Here is a 17300-nt window from a genome sequence, read left to right as displayed (position 1 = left end):
TAATTCAGGGAGTTTGTCCTGGTAAAAATGTCTGTGTCAGCCCGGTTACTCTGAACCCAGCCTTATAAGGGCACCCTCTTTTCATTTGATTAATAGGTGTAAGCCCATGAATAGCAGCTGGATTTTTACGATCTTTGCTTTCTGCAGAGCCCAAAATGAGAGTGTGAAAATGCTCCACATACATCTCTTTCCTCTTATTTCATGAGAGAATATTCAGGTTTACCTTTTCTGGAACATCTGACCTATTTCTGAGGACCCTCATATTATCCACACTGCTAACCACAGCCAACGAACCAAGTAGCTAAACCTTCAACAACAATGAGAGTTATCTAAAGAGGGAGTTATCAATTGGTTGGAACAGTATAAATAAAAGCAGAAGAAAATACAGAAACTATGAAGTCTGTACTAAACAGATCGATAAACATCTCGCATTTTGCTACTCCTCTGGTGTTAGCCTATCACTACCTTTCCCCAAAAGTCAGCTCAGCCTCCTCTGGAAAGACAGTTATTTCCAGTGCAGTTTAGCAAGCCACAGTTACATGTGGCTTCACTGATGATGAGACAAATTACATCCCACCTTGTACCAGACATCAGTGTTAGCATATGATGCAGTTTGTTACGCAGGGTTCATGAGCACAGCTACAGCTTTCAGCCCAGCAGCTGCTGCTGGCTGTGCTAGCACAGTAAGGAAGAGCAGTCCTGCTGTAACTGAGAGCGGCCGCGCTGCTGGCTGCCAGGTGGGACGGCCATTAAGAGCAATACAACCCAAAGACTTTGTCAGGAGGTTTCTCAGCTACTGCTGGTTTCTACGAAATGATGAAACCTACAAATACTGGGCTCTGAAGGGAGGAATCAATAGGTGAGACAAGGGTGTACCTAGATCTGCTACCCTGCACCGCGCTGCTATCTTGTTCTGCACCACGTAGAGTCATTCTCTGTCCAACCGCAGGACTGACGTTGACCCCAAGGAGGTCATTTCCTTCTTTCCACTGTAGAGGTGAGGAATGATGCTCTCATATCTCATGTTCCCTTCCCTCCGTTGCTAGGATTTTCCACATTCCTGTCTATATTTTGCTTTGGATACAGCTGCAAAGATTTTAATATTAGCCACTTCCCTTTTTTTTTAATAATTATCACCTATTTTTCTTTTAAAGAAAATGTGTGAATTATTTGTTATTATCAAAGGAAAACATTTAGTTTAATAACCTATCTCTTCACAAAACAAATCACCAGTGACTGAAAATAGAATGTATTGGTACCACTTTGTGAAAGTCATTTACAGCACAGAAAGACCACTTTGGCAGACACATTTATGTCTATACAAGATTAGATTTTGCATTTACTATGGGCATGTGGCATATTATTAATTATTAACACCAAAAATAAATGTTTACGTTTGCAGAAAAACAAGCTGCTAAATTCTGAAAAAATATTGTCAAGGATTTACACATTGTGTCATGTGTGTTATGTAAATGGAAACAGCAGAGATTCAGTATTTATTATTAGAACAAAACATTTTTCATCCTGCAAGCGGAAATCCAGGCTGTAATTCACATGCATCTCTGAATCAACAAGTCTGATACTTAAGAATAACCCTTTGTATATCAAATAACTGACTTTGCCTTCTCACCAAGGGCACACCTCATGGAACTTCTTTGTCCCCATTCCCTGGGGAACTGCATGGGAACTAAAAAAATGCTTCTCCCAGAATCCCTGAAATGGTTCGTTCTCTATCCTAGACCTGGGGAATGAGTAATGGGATACCACACCCTGCCAGCGGGAAACAATCCCGGCCAAACGAAAAACCCTGCTGATGAGGTGGCCTCCCTCCCAGATTTCATACATACCAAATTTCAAGATTGCAGACCAAGATGTCCTGTTCAGAGAAACCCTGAAACATGACTGGGAAAGATCTCCTTACCCTCTGAGGAGAAAAAGTCATTATCAAGCCATATGGAAATGGAGGCAGGAGTAGGATGTCAGACTCGCGTATCTCTTTATGTAGTGCGCATCAGTGCAACATCATACTCCCAGCTGGCCACCCAGATTACCTTCATCAGGGGCTCAGGGCCTTTGAGCACGCTGCATGCCTCCAGCTTTTCTGTTCAAACTCCCCAGCGCTACTAGCCGGGTCCGCTCTGAGCAGAGCGCCGTGATGGAAGCCCTGGTCTAGACAAGGCACTTGTAGCTGCCAGCATTTTTCTGTTCTGCCATCCATCCTGCTCAGAGAAAACCTCTTGCAAACTGTACTGTGATGGAGGTTTCCGAGCAAGAGGTGACATTTTTTTCAGTAGCCTCCCTGTCCCCTGCCCCTGAGCTGTGTTGAAGCTCAAGCAGTGGCAAAACGCTGCTTGGGGATGCCTGCGTTTTTGCTGCTTCACTGAACAGTCGGGATTTGTCCCCCTGCCTGCAAAAATGCAGAAACCTTTTGATTTTGTCATTTATCTCAATCCAGTTTTCCAATCATTCTGCTGGAAATGACACTGCTGGAGGCACTAAAGGTGCAAGTCCAGACCAACATTCAAATGCTCACCAACCACTTGACTTTACAGGAGGTTAAACTACTGTGGGCAAAGCAGCAATAAAGTGGACAGATGAGCTCTGCCTCTGGGAGGGTTTGCTGTTTCTTGGCTATTTCTACCCCCGTCTCAGCTCAGCAGGGGGAGGCAGGGGCAAATTAGCGCTACTCCTGCTCCTGCCTCCCACACCTTTTGCCTGCTGCTTCATAAAACCTCTTTCAGCTGGTGGCAAAAGAGGTCAGCAATGCATATGTAGCGTGCCAGAGGAGCAGAGCAGCACAGCGCAGATGCACAGTGGCACCGAGCTGCTCTCCGCACAGCGTGACCTTCCCTGCTGCTGCTCAGCCCTGAGCACCTGCACCCTACCAGGATCAGCCTCTTGGTTTTGATGTCAGGCCTCAGCCCCTGCACCACGTCACATTTGCATTTTCAGGCCTCAGATACTGCTAGGCTGAAATGCTGGATGTTGGGTAGGGAAGCGCCCGGAGCCTCTGGATGCATTTCCAGGGACACCTGCAACTTCAGGCAAAGCCGGGCACCCTGCTACTGCCCAGTGCAGCGAGCCTCTGCTGCGGGGAAATGCATTAATAGAATAATTCTGCTGTATCATTAGAGGTCAACTTGGACTACAGCAGGTAATAAAAGATTCATAATAGCACATGAGAGGATGCACTAAATATCCAAACCGCAGTTTGAAATCATGCAAAGCTTGATTAGATTTAGGACTTGGTTAAAAATTTGCATTTCAGCTAGTGTCTCACAGAAAAGTTTGCAAGCACTGATACCACTTTTGTACCAGCAATTTATGCTGATTCCAGTAGAAATTACGTCTTGTAGCAAGGAGTATCCTAACAGGCATAGGCGCTCTCATGCTCAGGCCAGGAACCAAAAATTAATCCCTTCCCTGATTCCGTTCGGGGCCAATACCAGCTGTTACTGAGAAGACATAAGAAACATTGCTGGAAGCACTTTCAAGATAACACGTTCCTAGTGTTGCAACTTTCAAACCTTTGGTATTCAACAACTGGGTAAATCTTAAGTTGTAGCCACAGTAGTCTGTACGTTTTTAAGATACTCCATTCAAACTTTGTTCAATCTTATTTGCTGTCTAAATATCAAATCTGCTTTAGGAATCCTGCTAAAATCCAGTCTCAAGGTGCTGTGGCAGCAAGTTCCCCAGTATATTTACATGTGAACAATCATTACTCACTACTAAAGGAGCTGTCAGAAATTCAATACAGGCATTCACGTGCCATATTTTCAGTTCGATTATAAAGGCGTCATCCCTTCCCCATTTTACTCCATCTTACGACTCTAACAAGAACAAAAACAACACAGGCAAGTCTCCCCTAGCTGCCGAATTCCATCTGCTTTTCCATCCTTGCAACAGCCTTTGACAAAGAATTTAAATCAGACTCCTTTTTTCTGATGAGCTTAAAATTTGGCTGTGAAGTTTGGCCACATTCTCTGACTGGATTTGCTTTTTGGCCACATTTTTACCAGTACAGCACATCTAATCTCAGAACCGGTGACACTGCACTCAAACCAGCTGCTCCAGCTTTGATACAGAGGAGGCTAATATCATTATTGGAAGAATTTAGTGATGTTTGACATATCAAATGGCTTGGTCCTGCTTTTAATCTTTGTGGTCAGCCAGTCCCACCAGCCAAGCGATGGTCTCAGCAGACAGGCCAAAGTCTCGGTGCAGAGAATGGAAAACTTCCAACAGACCTGTATGTTAGGTTCAGGACACATCACCTGGGCAGCACAAGGTGCAGAGCAAGTGCATACAGCACACTGAGCTCTGCTCTCCACCAAGTGCACCACTGCCACTGGCATTATTGTGACATGAAGAGCTGTGCTCTCCACACATGGAAAGGAGGCTTCCTCTCCCAATTCAAGACTAAAGCAAGAGAGCCCTCCCAAAACGTTCACCTTGCAGCATCTGCAAACAGCCAATCCAGACCTGCCCAGAGCCAGGCAAAGCCACTAAGCCTGGAGCACCTCCGAGGCAGAGGCCCACAACAGCTGTCGGGGACAGCAGGGCTGGTCCATCACGGGGCTTGGCTCGGTGCATACAGTGTCTTGCACTGTGCCATACAGCCAACCGTCTTGTAATTAGGCAGAAAACCCATTTCTTCCAACTGCAGTAAAACCCTGCCCCTCTCCTTTACAACAGGTCCTATGGAGCCTCGATACCTGACACACGTTCAGTTCAAGCAGAAAGAGGAAATTACTTATTTTTGTCTTCTTTTGTATCAGCTCAGCGACAATTTCCCTGCACCAGGAGGCTGCAGACAGACCAAGAACTGCTTTGGGGGCTGAAAACCCCCAAAGCCAAGTTTTCCCACCCCTTTGATCGTTCCCGGCTTTCCCACACAAATGGATTTTCCACGTATGTGGTACCCGCACCAACACAGCCGCAGAGATGCCAGAGAAGGAAAGAGTGAAGCAACACCCCTGCGCAGTGGGCAAAAGCCGGGAGGAACTAGAAGGCACCTTTTTTTACTGTGCTGGTTTAGCTGGCCGTAAGTGAAAGAAGTAAAACGTCCTTCTCAATGGTTCCTGCCAGTTATTTACATGACCTACCAAATTCCACCACCCAAATGGAGAACAAGTCAGTCTCTTACCCTGCCGGGCACTCACTGCCCCATTCCAGCCGGTTACTTTCTGGCACTGCAAAATACCAAACCTTGTCAGCTGAATGCAATGGCACTGTTGCCTGCATAAACGCATTTAATGGCTCTTACCATGCAAAACACACAAACAAACGATAACAGAGCTCCTGAGTGTTCACAATACAGCGAGGGTCTGACTGCCCAGAGCTGGCACCTGGAATCGGTCAAATCCAGTAATCAGGTAGCTGCCAGGAGTAAGTGCAATTCCTACACGGGACCCCACGGATCGTTGTTAGTTTCCGATACCATTCTATAGCCTCAAGAAGCCTGAAGGGGAGAACTGTGTGCATCTCCCGTTTAAACGACAGCAGCGGGTGCAGGAGGGGCCCAGGCAGGCAGAGCAGAACACGGGGCCGGAGTTTTCGGCTCCTTCTGGGGCCCGGGAGGACCGGCCCGAGCCAGTGCAGCACCGCGGCACCACCGACACCCCCACTCCGTGCCGGCGGCGCCCGGCGTGCGGGCAGAGGCCGGACCGGGCGCGCCCAGCCGCTGCGCGGGGACCCTCCGGCGAGGCGGGCGGGTCGCTGCCCTGTGCCCAGCCCCAGCGCCGCTGCGGCGGGGCGCTCGGCTCGGCCCGCCCGGCTCCGGCCTCGGGCAGCAGGAGCACTGGCGGCGATCCCCGGCCGTGCGCTATCGGGCGGGAGCCGAAATAAAAAAGGAAAAAGGAGCGAGCGGCCACGGCCCCGGCGCTGCCCGGCTGGGCGGCTCCCGTCCCCGCCGGGGCTGCGGACGGGCGGCAGGGCAGCGGGGCCCTCCCGCGGGGCAGGCGGCGCCGGTGGGGGCGGCGGGGCGGGGAGCGCGGCGGCGGGGGGGGGGGGGGGGGGGGGGGGGGGGGGCGGGCGCGGCGGCGGCGCTAGGGCCGCGCGTCGCGCGGGCCCGGAGGTGGGGTAGCTGCCGCCGCCCCGCTCGCCGGCAGTCGCGGGGAGGTCGCGCCGAAGTAAGGAGGTGCCGCCGCCCGAAGTTCAGCCGCGCCGCCGGAGACCCCCGCGCCGCAGCCCCGGCCGGGGTCGCGCTCCGCCCGCCGCTCGCCCCGCGCCCCATGCCGCGGCCGCCGGCGCCCCGCGCGGGGACGCCCCCGCCCTAGAGCAGCGGTGGCGGGCGGGGAGCCCCGGCGGGCAGCACCTGCGCGGCGCCCGCGGCGATGACCTGCGCGCACCGCCCGCCGCCCCGCCGAGCGCCGGAGGAGAGCGCCCGCCCGCCCGCCCGCCCCGCCGCGCGCCGCCCGCCGCCCGCGCGCCGCCAAACTTCGACGCCGCCAAGTGCCTAGGGCCAGCGGCGGCCCCGCGCCCGCCCCGCCGGGACCCCGCGCCCCGCCGGCAACTTTCCCGGGGGGAAGCGTCCCCCCCGCCCGCCCCGCGGCTCCTCATGCCGCCGCCGAGGGAACCCCAGCGCGTCCCGGCGCCGCGGCGGCTCCGCGCCGCCCCGCGGTGAGGCGAGGGCGAGCCCGCGCCCGCGCGGTGAGTACCGCCCGCGCGCCCCGGGGCGGGATGGGGCCGGGGGTCCGCGCCGCGCGGCGGGGTCGGGCCGGGCGCGTGCCGGGGCGCGGGTGCGGGTCCGTCCCCCCCGCGGGGCCGCGGGCCCAGGGCGGATCGGCGCGGGCCGCGCGCCCCCTGCCGCCGGCGCGGCGCGGAGCGGAGCGCGACGGGGGCCGGGGCGGGGCGGGGCGGGGCGGTACCTGCGCGGCTGCCTCCTCCGCGGGAGCCGGAGCTCGGCCCGGGCCGCGACGGGCTCTGAAGGGGCGCGGCCGCGGCGCGAGGGCGGTGGGTGAGCCCCGAGGCGCGCGGAGCCCTGAGGGAGGGGCCGGCGCCCCCAGCTCCCGCGCGCTGCGCGGGTTTTCCCGCGCGGGGGCCGAGCAGGAGCCCCGGTCCCGCTGGGCGGGAGGCGGGGGCGGCCCCGCGGGCCGAGGAGCGGCGGGCAGGTCGCCGGTGCTCGACCCGGAGAGAGCTCCCTCCCTCGCATCGGAAGCCGCGGCGGCTCGCGCGCTGCCACACGCACACGCGGAGCCCCGGAGCAGCCCCGCGCGGCGCCGGGCAGCGCGGCCCCGGCAGGAGCGGTGCCTTTGTGCGTGCGCGGGGCTGGCCTCTGCTGCATGCGCTTTTATTGTTCTGCAATCAACTTTTGCTTATTCCGGATCTGGTGGGCCAGCAGCCAGCCTCGCTCCTGCGGAGATGTTAGCGGAGGCAGTGCGTGAAGCAAGCGGCGGAGATGCTTTCAAAGAGGGAATAAATCCCCGTCTTGCCTGAGGACAATGCGGTTGAACGGGAGCGGCTGTGGCCTGGGCAGCCCGTCGAAGGGAAGGAAACCACAGTAGAACTTTCCCTCGCTTGTTTCTTTGGTGTGTGGGGTTTTTGTTTGGGTTTGGCTTTTTATTTGGAAAACAATAAAGGTTGATTTCTGGCATATTTTTTGGAGCTTTAAAGGATGTTTACCAGAGAGTTTCCAGCAGTTAGTGGCAATATTCTCTTGGAGTCACGGACTTTGCCATCAACCCTCGGCCCTGTGACACTGATAAGAAGTGGCACCAACTTTCTAGCTACGTATGTAAAATCTGGCAATAGCACAGAACAAACTCAGGGTCCGGTAGGCGTTCAGTTTCGTTCAGTTTCAAGGTTAAGAGCTTACCCTTAGCAAGTCATTAGCTCACTCCAGGACCTGAGAGCTTGGTAGCCTGGATACACTGCCCGAGGAGCACCCTCGTTAGGGGTGAGAAATAATGACCAAAAAAACCTGCAACTGCCCCAAATGCCAACTTAAATTCTGAGAGGGAAAGACTTGCAGAACAGATTGATGCTAGTTACAGAGATACTGAAGGCAATAAGCCACGATTATAAAGATTCTAGAGGATAAACTTACAGCAGTTACATACGAATGCTCTAAAATTTAAATACCTGAAGTGCTTTTACTCTATATGCTGGTGGCTCATGATACCCAGCAAAGTAATGGCAGCGGTAGCGTGAAGTGGCACTCAGCAAAGAATGATTTGCAAAAAAACCAGAAATATAGTAACTATAGTGCTGAATTACAATTTTTTGGTAGCAGAACACTGTATTTTATTTTCTTCAGCCAATAGGTATTGATATTTTTAATTCCTCCTGAGGCAAAGAAATCTTTTTCTGCTAAATAGTTAAATAAGCTGGATAGAAATAGAACCTAAACTTACTTTGGAGCAGCATTTGAGTCCAAAGGCACCACAGCAATTGTTTGGAATATACTGTATTTCATAGAAGTAGTAGCAGAAAGTGCGTATTAAATTGTCAAATACAGGTTCCCTTCTTGTTTGCATAGATGAATAATTTTGCATTTATAAAAGGGGGTGGGTTGTGGGGTTTTTTTTAAAAATATCGGAGCGTTATACGTACCAGGTTGTAAGTCATCTATGTTTAGCAAGATATAAAACACTTGGGTTTTATTAAATGTGGGTTTGCGAGTATGAGGATTAGTTCTGCTTTACAGAATACACTATTATTATTTTGTATGTTCTAAACTGCCTTTAAATAATACCTGGAAGGGACACAAAGGATCTTTCTAGCTGGGTTTGATCAGACACATTCATCTGCTGAAGCTGTTAGGGATGCAAACTTAAAACATGTTCCGTTTGGAAGAAACTGTTCAGCAGATGCCGGTGTTGGGAGGTGACAGCCAGCGCTCCTTGCCATACTTCATGATTTTAGCCGGTTCTCCTCAGGCTGCCTTGCATTACAACAGCTGGTTTGGGCTCTCATTCTTACTTGTGTGCAGTGGTGGTGTACGCTTTACCAAACGCATGGTCTGGTGAGAGAAGCGATCACTTTTTATTTTATTACCTTCTGTGTACCTGCTGTTTGCCAAAGAGAGAGGCCGGGAGCCTGCCCGTATGGTTTGCACAGCGACTCCTGGCAGGGAGCTCATGTCGGGCATCCAGCTGACGTGGTTTGTGCAGGGGAATTATTTGGGAAAGGGGGTGGATTTTCACAGTGATGGAAGGAGGCAGAGGAGGAGTGTTTGCTAACAACCCCTGACAAGATCTGAAGTTCTCCACCAGCACCGATTCTGCTGAGATGCATTTTAGCTCATTTGTGAAGGGGGTATCTGCTTAGGCTGCAGACTTAAAATGCTGCGTGAGGTATGACTTACCCACCCGGAGAGGGATGCGTGAGTTCAGAGCCACCTTCACAGCTGAATGTAGGCTGGGGTTCAGCTGAGCTGTGTGCCTTTCTTCTCAGATGGCTGTAACATACTCACTGTGGCCTGAACACCCGGCACTTTGCAGACGGAGCAGTGCTCTGGGGGAAGGCAGAGACAGCTGAAGTGGCCTTCGCTACCGTTGTCTGCCGGTGTTTTCCATATTGCAGGGGCTATGGCACATGGGAACGAACATTCAAGGCCCAAAACGTCCTGCAGTTCGTATCGCTGTTGCCCACAAAGGAGATGTCCAGGAGGCTTTGCATACATTAGCTAATGACCTTCCAGTAGTTCGCCGTTCCCTCATCCTCAGTCATCAGGGATGCTGCTCCTTCTTTGCCACCCTCATGGGCCCCCAGCACCCAGGGTGTGCAGCTAGCAGAGCACCACAGTGTGCAGGGGATCAGGGCACCAGACATTAGTTACTCCTGATTTGTTAAATTGCTTTTTTGTTAAGTCAAATACACAGGCGTTACTGGGGACAAAAAAAAACATGGCTCTGTGTTGCCCACAGCTAGAGGCATAGCGCTACACAACTGGTACAGCTGTAAACTTCAGAAATGCTATTCTGAATGGTTTTTGACAGAGTAATTCAAATGGATATGTCCTTAGTTGTAGAGCACCAAAATGTGGAATGCATATAATGCGTGACTCTGCAGGAATAAATATAAGCAAGAGAAATCGTATAGCTCTGTCAGAAAAACCCCAGCAGTGCTCAGCACATGATCCTTAATGTGCCTTGGTCAATATCTTTCTCTGTATCAATGGAAGCTCATTAAAAGAAAATATTGCAGACTAACTGAGCCATGCCATATTAGTTCTTGCCAAAGCTTGACATTTTTAATACATTAATAATATGTCTGTAATGTAATGGAAAACTATTAATCAGAACTGGTTATATGCCAGAAATTTAAGCTATAATTGGCTGCTTCTTGTCAGGAATGTCTGCTGTACACTGCTACAGCTGCCTAATGCTCAGATGTCTTGCACTCCTCTGCACTTTTTCCTTGTCACTGCACTAAATTCGATCGATGTTATAGTCTATAATTCTGTGTAACGACCATCATTATGACTCGGGCTTACTTTAATGAGAATTCGTTATATGGGAAGTATTTTAGCACAGTGTGTTAAGGTAGTGGCGTGCTCCACATTACTTCAGTTCTATCCAGTCCTGTTTATTAGTGCATCTGAGTCTTAGCCATTATAAGAGGTTATGGGTAGCTGAAGAGCTAGCAAGGAAAGTATTAAAGAAAAAAAAATCTAATTTTGCCTAAATATACAGTCTTGCAGTCTAAGAATAATTAAACTCAGTAACTTCTTATTGCTACACAGAAACATGATATTTACCTACTGTTTATTCCAGCTATGACCAAGTCTTCTCCAGTACAGAGTATGTTTTGATTTGTCACAATATTAAAATAATTTGGCTCCTTTTTTAGCAGTTTCCCTTTTGCGTAATGACTGTTCGAAGCTATGGGGTTTTGGAGGTGGTTTTTTCCCCCTGCAAAATAGTAAAATACATTAGAAAGGACTAGAGGGAAAGAGTATGAGGTGTCTTTAGAATGATGTGGGAAGTGTTCCCTGAATTACTGAATTCCAAAATAATAAGTAAACATTCCCACTGAAAACCAAAACAACAAAAAAAGTAAAGTCACTACAAAAACAGTGGTACTACACAGTGCGCTTAAAAAGATATAGTTTTAATTCGGTCTGAAATACTTCTGCTTTTGTGTCAAATTCAGATTTGAAGCTTAAATCTATCTGAACTAATTGAGAATTGTTATTGCAGGAAAAATTATATATTCTCTGCATATTCTGATAAAATATATGAGTTGTATGGTAACACTTGATAAAATGAATATAATGGAAAATTGCATTTACGTCCATACGGCAATTATTGTAAATTACTTTGCTATGGAAACACAATTCAACCATCTGTTGGCATTTCGTAGTGTCTGTAGTTTAGTTCAGTTTAAGATGAAGCATTATTTAAATATAGGGAGGCCGTTTGCAAATAGCTTTGAAGATAAGTTTTGAAAACGCGTATTAACGAAGTGACGTGCTGAGGAGCTCACCGGGTCACAAACCGCTGCCTATGGGTTTGGGGTATAGGAGGGTTCGTGACACTGGGCGTAATTTAAAACCGGGAACAAGCAAAGTGGGCTGCAGTAAGCGGTGTCTTAAGGTTGTTTCTTGACATCTGTCTGACGGGTCTGCTTAGGTTTTAGCATTCAGACAAAAAGAGCATGGAGGTGCTGCGGCAGCTGCCTGAAATCCTCCTCCTGCAGAGAGCCCAGCGCCCAGGCTCCCCGTCCTCAGCTGGCACAGGCTGACACCAGGCGCAGGCTGAGAGAAATGAGTTGGAGTTCCCAGCCCTTGTTTTCCTTGCCCATGTTTAGGGTACTTGGTGTTTGCAGTTTCTCTCATACAGAATTTGTATTTTTTCCTGCATTTTTCAGCAAGTGTATATTTTACGTCGTTGTAATAAGGTTATAGAATTTTATACGTGTAATAATATGACTGAGGTGATACAAACTGAGGGAATTTCTAGTTGCTTTCTGAAGAGAGGATATATCTGCTCTGAAATAAATGTGAGCACACAGGTACCCCCACCCGCAAACCTAGGAGATTAAGACTAACATAACAGAGGGGGAAAGCTTCCTTATTGTAAGCTACAAATGAACCATTATCTTTATCAGTAACGTAACATAAGTGTGGTCAGTAAATCACAGTTCAAAGGGAAAAAAAGGAACAGAGCTCTTCCAATGCTGATGAGAAATTTCAAGGAAACAGAAGTGTGCCTGCAGTTACTTTGTTACTCTTCCAAAATCAAAACAAAACAAAACCAACCCACTAAGAAACCTGTAAGGCTTTTGGAGCTCGCTGAGGTACTCTGGCCAAGAGACCGTCTGCACCTGGTAGCCCTGATACCCATCTCTGTGTCACTTTAATCAAAGAGCCTTCACGCTGCTGTTCTGCAGCACTGGGCTGCCTGCTCCCCTGCCTGCCTGCCTGCCTGCACAATCTGGGCAATGGTCGAGTTCTGTAGTTTACTCTCAGGATTTGCTAGGATGAAAATACAGTTTTAGAAGCCAGAAACCTGTAACTCACTTGGAACGTTATAAATATGTCTTTGTTGCAGAAGAGTTAAATCCTTCATGTCAAAATACTTTTCACTGTGAATGGTTTTGGTAGTTTGTTCATTCTAGCACAGCACCCATGGTAAAGGTTATCCATATTAGACCAATTTTCTTTGTATTGCATCAAACCTCCAAAATGTCAACATATCATATATTTGTAATGCATTGATTCTTGGACAATAACTCTAACTCTTATTGTTTCTAAAAGGTGCCAGAAGAAAAGAATGATTGATGGGAAACAGACACCGGCCTGTAGACACTCATCCTTTTGCTTCAGATACTGATTTATCAGTGCGTCTGGGCATCCCCTGCGAGCCCTGAACACGGAGGATCACTCAGGGTTATCGACAGTGTAGCTGAAGACCTGCAACTTCACAAATTATTATCTGCTATTGGACGTCTTTACAAGAAGCCCTGACAGATAAGTTATAAGACAAAGGACAAGTGCCGCGTTGCTGTGAAAGGCTGTCATCGGGGTTTGGGTGGCTTCTACCAAAGTCTTCAACTTAGTGAAACAAACACTCTATCCTAATGCTTCACGTTTGAGTTGGAACCTATTTTATAAAATATATACATGTATATGTACATATATGTATAATCTGTAGACTGCCCGTACACCAGTACTGAGCATCCCTACGAAGGTGACATAAAAGGATTTAGAAATGTATTTGTCAAGATTCCTGTCACTTCACGCCCTCTGGGTTACTGTATCCTCCGTGATGCAGCACTACCCTTCTGTGTGGGGACACTATGACGTGTGTAAGACTCAGATTTACACAGAAGAAGGAAAAATATGGGATTACATGGCCTGCCAGCCGGAAGCCAGAGACATGATCAAATACGTAAAAGTGACTCTGGATCCCCCAGACATAACATGTGGAGATCCTCCCGAGACTTTCTGTGCAATGGTAAGGCAAGCTTTCATTTTGCGTAATTAGTCAGTAAATATATGTGATCAATGGCTTCAAAATGGAAGCCCTAGAGTGCACATGTAATTAGCCGAGAAAATCTGCATCATACTCCAAATGTGAGAGGTTCTGCTGAACCGAACGCTGAATGATACATTAATCTGAGCAATGAGATGTGCTGCTTATGGGGACCTGACTTGTCTTGGTCTGAATCCGTTGTCTCTCTAGGTCATATTTTAATTACTTAAAAGAAAGCAGCATAAAACTCCTAGTGCTAACCCGTGACTGGGGTGCGTTTGCCTGGATCGCAAAAGGCTTGAGTGAATTGGTTCCAATACAATCGCCTGCAAGCATCGTAGCATGGTACAATTCAGCATAATTTCCAAACATGAGACTGTTGTTAGAAACTCAAACTGCAGAAGCTTAAAAAGTGGGAGCTGGGCTGCTGGAGTGTTTCCAGCAAGCCCACACAGCTGTGGGCAGCATTGCCGGAGCCTTGCTACCACGTGCAGCAGGCGCATACCAGCAGGTCTGTATCTGCATGTATGGATAGTGCAGCAGGAAATACCTTGGGGTGGGGGCCAGCTCTGCCAGCTACAGCTTTCTTCTTTCACTGAAACTGTAAGCATTTAAGCCAACTCAAAGAGACCAAAATCCAGCTCCCTACTTTAGATGCTCTTAAAATTAGAGGCTAAATTTGGAAATATTTGGCTTGGTAATTGATTGTACAGGTATGAGAAACCAAGCAGACACTAAGACATCAACCTCTTACAGCTGTGCTGCTCCCAAGTGTTTGATAGGTCATGCTGTAAGAGGTCATTAGAGTTAAAAGGAAATTTTCAGCTTGTAGGTAACTTGTTTCTCCTCACAAACATGGAGGATTAATTTTCTTTGCCACTGAATATCTGTTAAATATGGAGTGGAAAACAGAGTATTCCTAGACTAGAAAATGTGACTTTGAGATGCAAAACATATGTGCTTACATCTGTTAACAAAGCACTGGAAACATGTATCACATTACCTACATAATTTAGATTTGAAAAACCAATGAGTTCTGGTAAGTGAGGTTAACATAACTGAGAGAAGTCTACAAGATTATTTATTTGCCTGTGTAGGAATCATCATTGCTGTGTGACAGCACCCCCACAGGAAGGAAATTTGCTTTTAAATGCCTTATGGTATCGTTTTCAACCACTACTATTCTGTAAGGAGTTCGGGTCCAACCACACATACATTTAGGGCATTATGTGCACGCACGCAGCTGCTTCCCACGTACATTATGGTAATAGGCACGTGATAAATTGCGAAGCTACGTGAATAAATTACATTCACTGTGAACCTTTGACTGCACCACTTGCTCTCTGCCCACTAATCCATCTCTGCTGACATGGCTTTGACACTAAACCTCCAAGCAGCTTCAAGCAGCCACTGTTTAAAAACAAATAAAAACATCATGCCCCACGTAATATGATATTTTTTCTTTGTCTTGAAATGTATTTTCTCTCTCAAAATAGCAATAGCTGTAAATTTAGCCCTCAATCAATGACGTTTAGCAACTCATAATGTAACAAATAAGAAAAGTTGGTCTTTTAATGCAAAAGAAACTGCACAGCAAAACTTGTTTCTTCCTTTTTTGTGCACACAAATGTTGCAGCAATTCCTGTCTTAAGTAACTGAGTTTCTGAAGGCCTTTGTTACCAGTCTACTCTCTAGTTAAAATAACGACTTTAAACAAAATACAAGCAACATTTTGATTAAATCTCAGTATTAAAACTGGTGCCAGAATTCCTCCCGAAAATGTTTGACCTTGCAAGGTCCTTGATGCTGTGATAGGGGATGAAAGTTTGCTTGGGAATGACCTGAGGTGACAGCTGTAGCTCACTTGCTGCTTAAGCCCTTGAGATGCAGAAAGCCACCAGAATTCTGACAGGAGAAGCAGAGAAAGAGGAAGAACTGGGGAGAAGGAGAGAGTGCGTGCACAACAAGGGTGTGTATTTAGTGGTGTAAGTGTAGAGTGGCTGTCTCCTACGTGATAAACTGTTGTATTTGCTTTCAGTATAGATGTATATTGCACATACACACTGTATTCAGATACACATTGGTAACAGCTTGACTTACTTGAAATGTTAGGAAAATGACAGAAATGTTTGATGTTTGTGAGGTAGTGCACAGCAAGCAGCAAGGCATCTCATGCTCAAAATTGCTTCATGTCTATCTGTACTGTAGCTACATGTACAAATTACACATTTTCTTCAAAATGAGGTTTTACATATTTGTAGGGCTGACCCTTTGGCATTTCTCAATGGGAAGATCTTTTATTTTTGTGTTCATTTTTAGTTTTAGAAAATGAGTTAAGGAGATAGCACTGACATACTTGGAGAAGGTGGGCAGGGGAAGAGTGCATTCCTGTTAGGCATGTTCTTGTGCTAAAAAATCCCGTATTTGAAATGACAGAGATTCAAAGGTTTCTTTTCAGCATGGTGAAGTGCTGAACAGACTTACATAAATGCTTGGGTTTATTGTTGTCAGAATTGGATTTTTGTGTGCTAAACCTGCATACCACTGTTTTGTTACTGAAATCAGGTTAACACTGCTGAGGAGGAGGTCAGGGTCCTTTCAGATATCCTAACAATAAGCAAGGGTACCAAACAGCCGAGCCAGCTTCTGCAGAAAGAGGAGGAGGTTGAAGCAGCCTCCTGTTTTGTTTCCGTATCAGTTCTCTGATCAGGCTTAGCAATTTTCTGTTCACCACAGAAAGGTGAACAGACCTATAGGTCTATACAGACTAAGGTACTAGCTGTTGAGTCTGTGTCAGCTATCAGTGTAGTATAGATTACATCCCTGAAACACAGCCAGCCCAAGAGGTTCACCCAAGTCCTGCTGGGATCTTATGGTAAAATCTAAGGCCGTCTGTGAGAGGGAGATGATAATAGTGTGCAATAACACGAAATGCAATTGTGCATTACAATGCATGCAAACGTACAGTACAGAGGAGATGGGCAGTTAATGGTAAAATTTGCCATGTCCTTATTTCTACATATTCCCTGTGGAACTAAATGTTCTTGGAGTCCATTATGAATTTTTACTCTATGAGCTTGTTTAGTTGACAGACTCAGTAACAATGTTTTGCACATGCAGATTTGTTGCAAAACGAAACACCCCTCTTGTTGGTAGCTAAACCCAGCACGTGGATGCTCGCCACTCCTAAGTACCTTTGCGCCATCCCTCCAGGACAACATCCGTCAACATTACAGGCAAGACGCAGCAGGAAAACTCTCCCACAAATGCTTTTATGGAGTCTTTCCTGAGAATAACGTTATAGTTTCTGGTGACATTCAGTATTGACAACTCGTGATATTATTCTGAAACCTCAAACCTCTGGAGTCCTGTGATTATGTGAGATTCTCAGCTTTCATTTAAAACATCCCCTTTATTTTCTTTACTCCTGGTTGCAGAGAAAAGTTTGAAAATGAAACTGAGAAGCTCAAAAAGCAGAAGGCAAGTAAACGGCCCTCCAAATTATTATTTGTTTAAAATCGCATAGTTTTTAAAGTCACTCAGGAATTTTAGGGCTTGGGAAATAATTTTGCTTGAGAGGAGAGATGCATGAAAGAAACATAAACAAATGAATGGCTTAGAATAGTGAATGCTCACAATTTCTGGCCATGGAGTTGCTAGTGTCTGTAAGGAGGATGTGATAGCATCCTTCCCCAACAGGTATGCTCCTCCTGCCTGCACGATAACCAGCCCCCTGCGGAGTGGGTTGACTGGTCACCCCTAGCTTCCCTGTACATTTTAAAGCAATCTTTAACTGCTCAGAGTGAGCACACATGCTGGCAGATGATGCACGTCTGCTTTCTGTGGCATTCCTTCAAGGAAATTTCACTGTCAGTC

General features: G+C 47.5%; 1 protein-coding gene across 5 annotated transcripts in view; it reads left to right on the top strand.

Moving 5' to 3' along the window:
- The first annotated feature begins 6032 nt into the window (after window positions 1-6032).
- The window catches only part of NTNG1 (netrin G1), a 158797-nt gene continuing 147529 nt past the window's right edge, over window positions 6033-17300 (top strand). The window contains exons 1-2 of one of the 5 annotated variants that reach the window (XM_055724474.1): window positions 6033-6654; window positions 12707-13406. In XM_055724474.1, coding sequence (XP_055580449.1) covers window positions 13161-13406 — 246 coding nt within the window. In that variant the 5' untranslated portion in view covers window positions 6033-6654; window positions 12707-13160. The other 4 variants (XM_055724475.1, XM_055724476.1, XM_014287429.3 and 1 more) reach the window with 4 other exon arrangements.

This window comes from Falco cherrug, chromosome 12 (genome assembly GCF_023634085.1).
Source record: "Falco cherrug isolate bFalChe1 chromosome 12, bFalChe1.pri, whole genome shotgun sequence".
NCBI lineage: Eukaryota > Metazoa > Chordata > Aves > Falconiformes > Falconidae > Falco > Falco cherrug.
The sequence above is the reverse complement of the archived record's forward strand: the minus strand, read 5'-3'. Positions and strand labels throughout refer to the sequence as shown.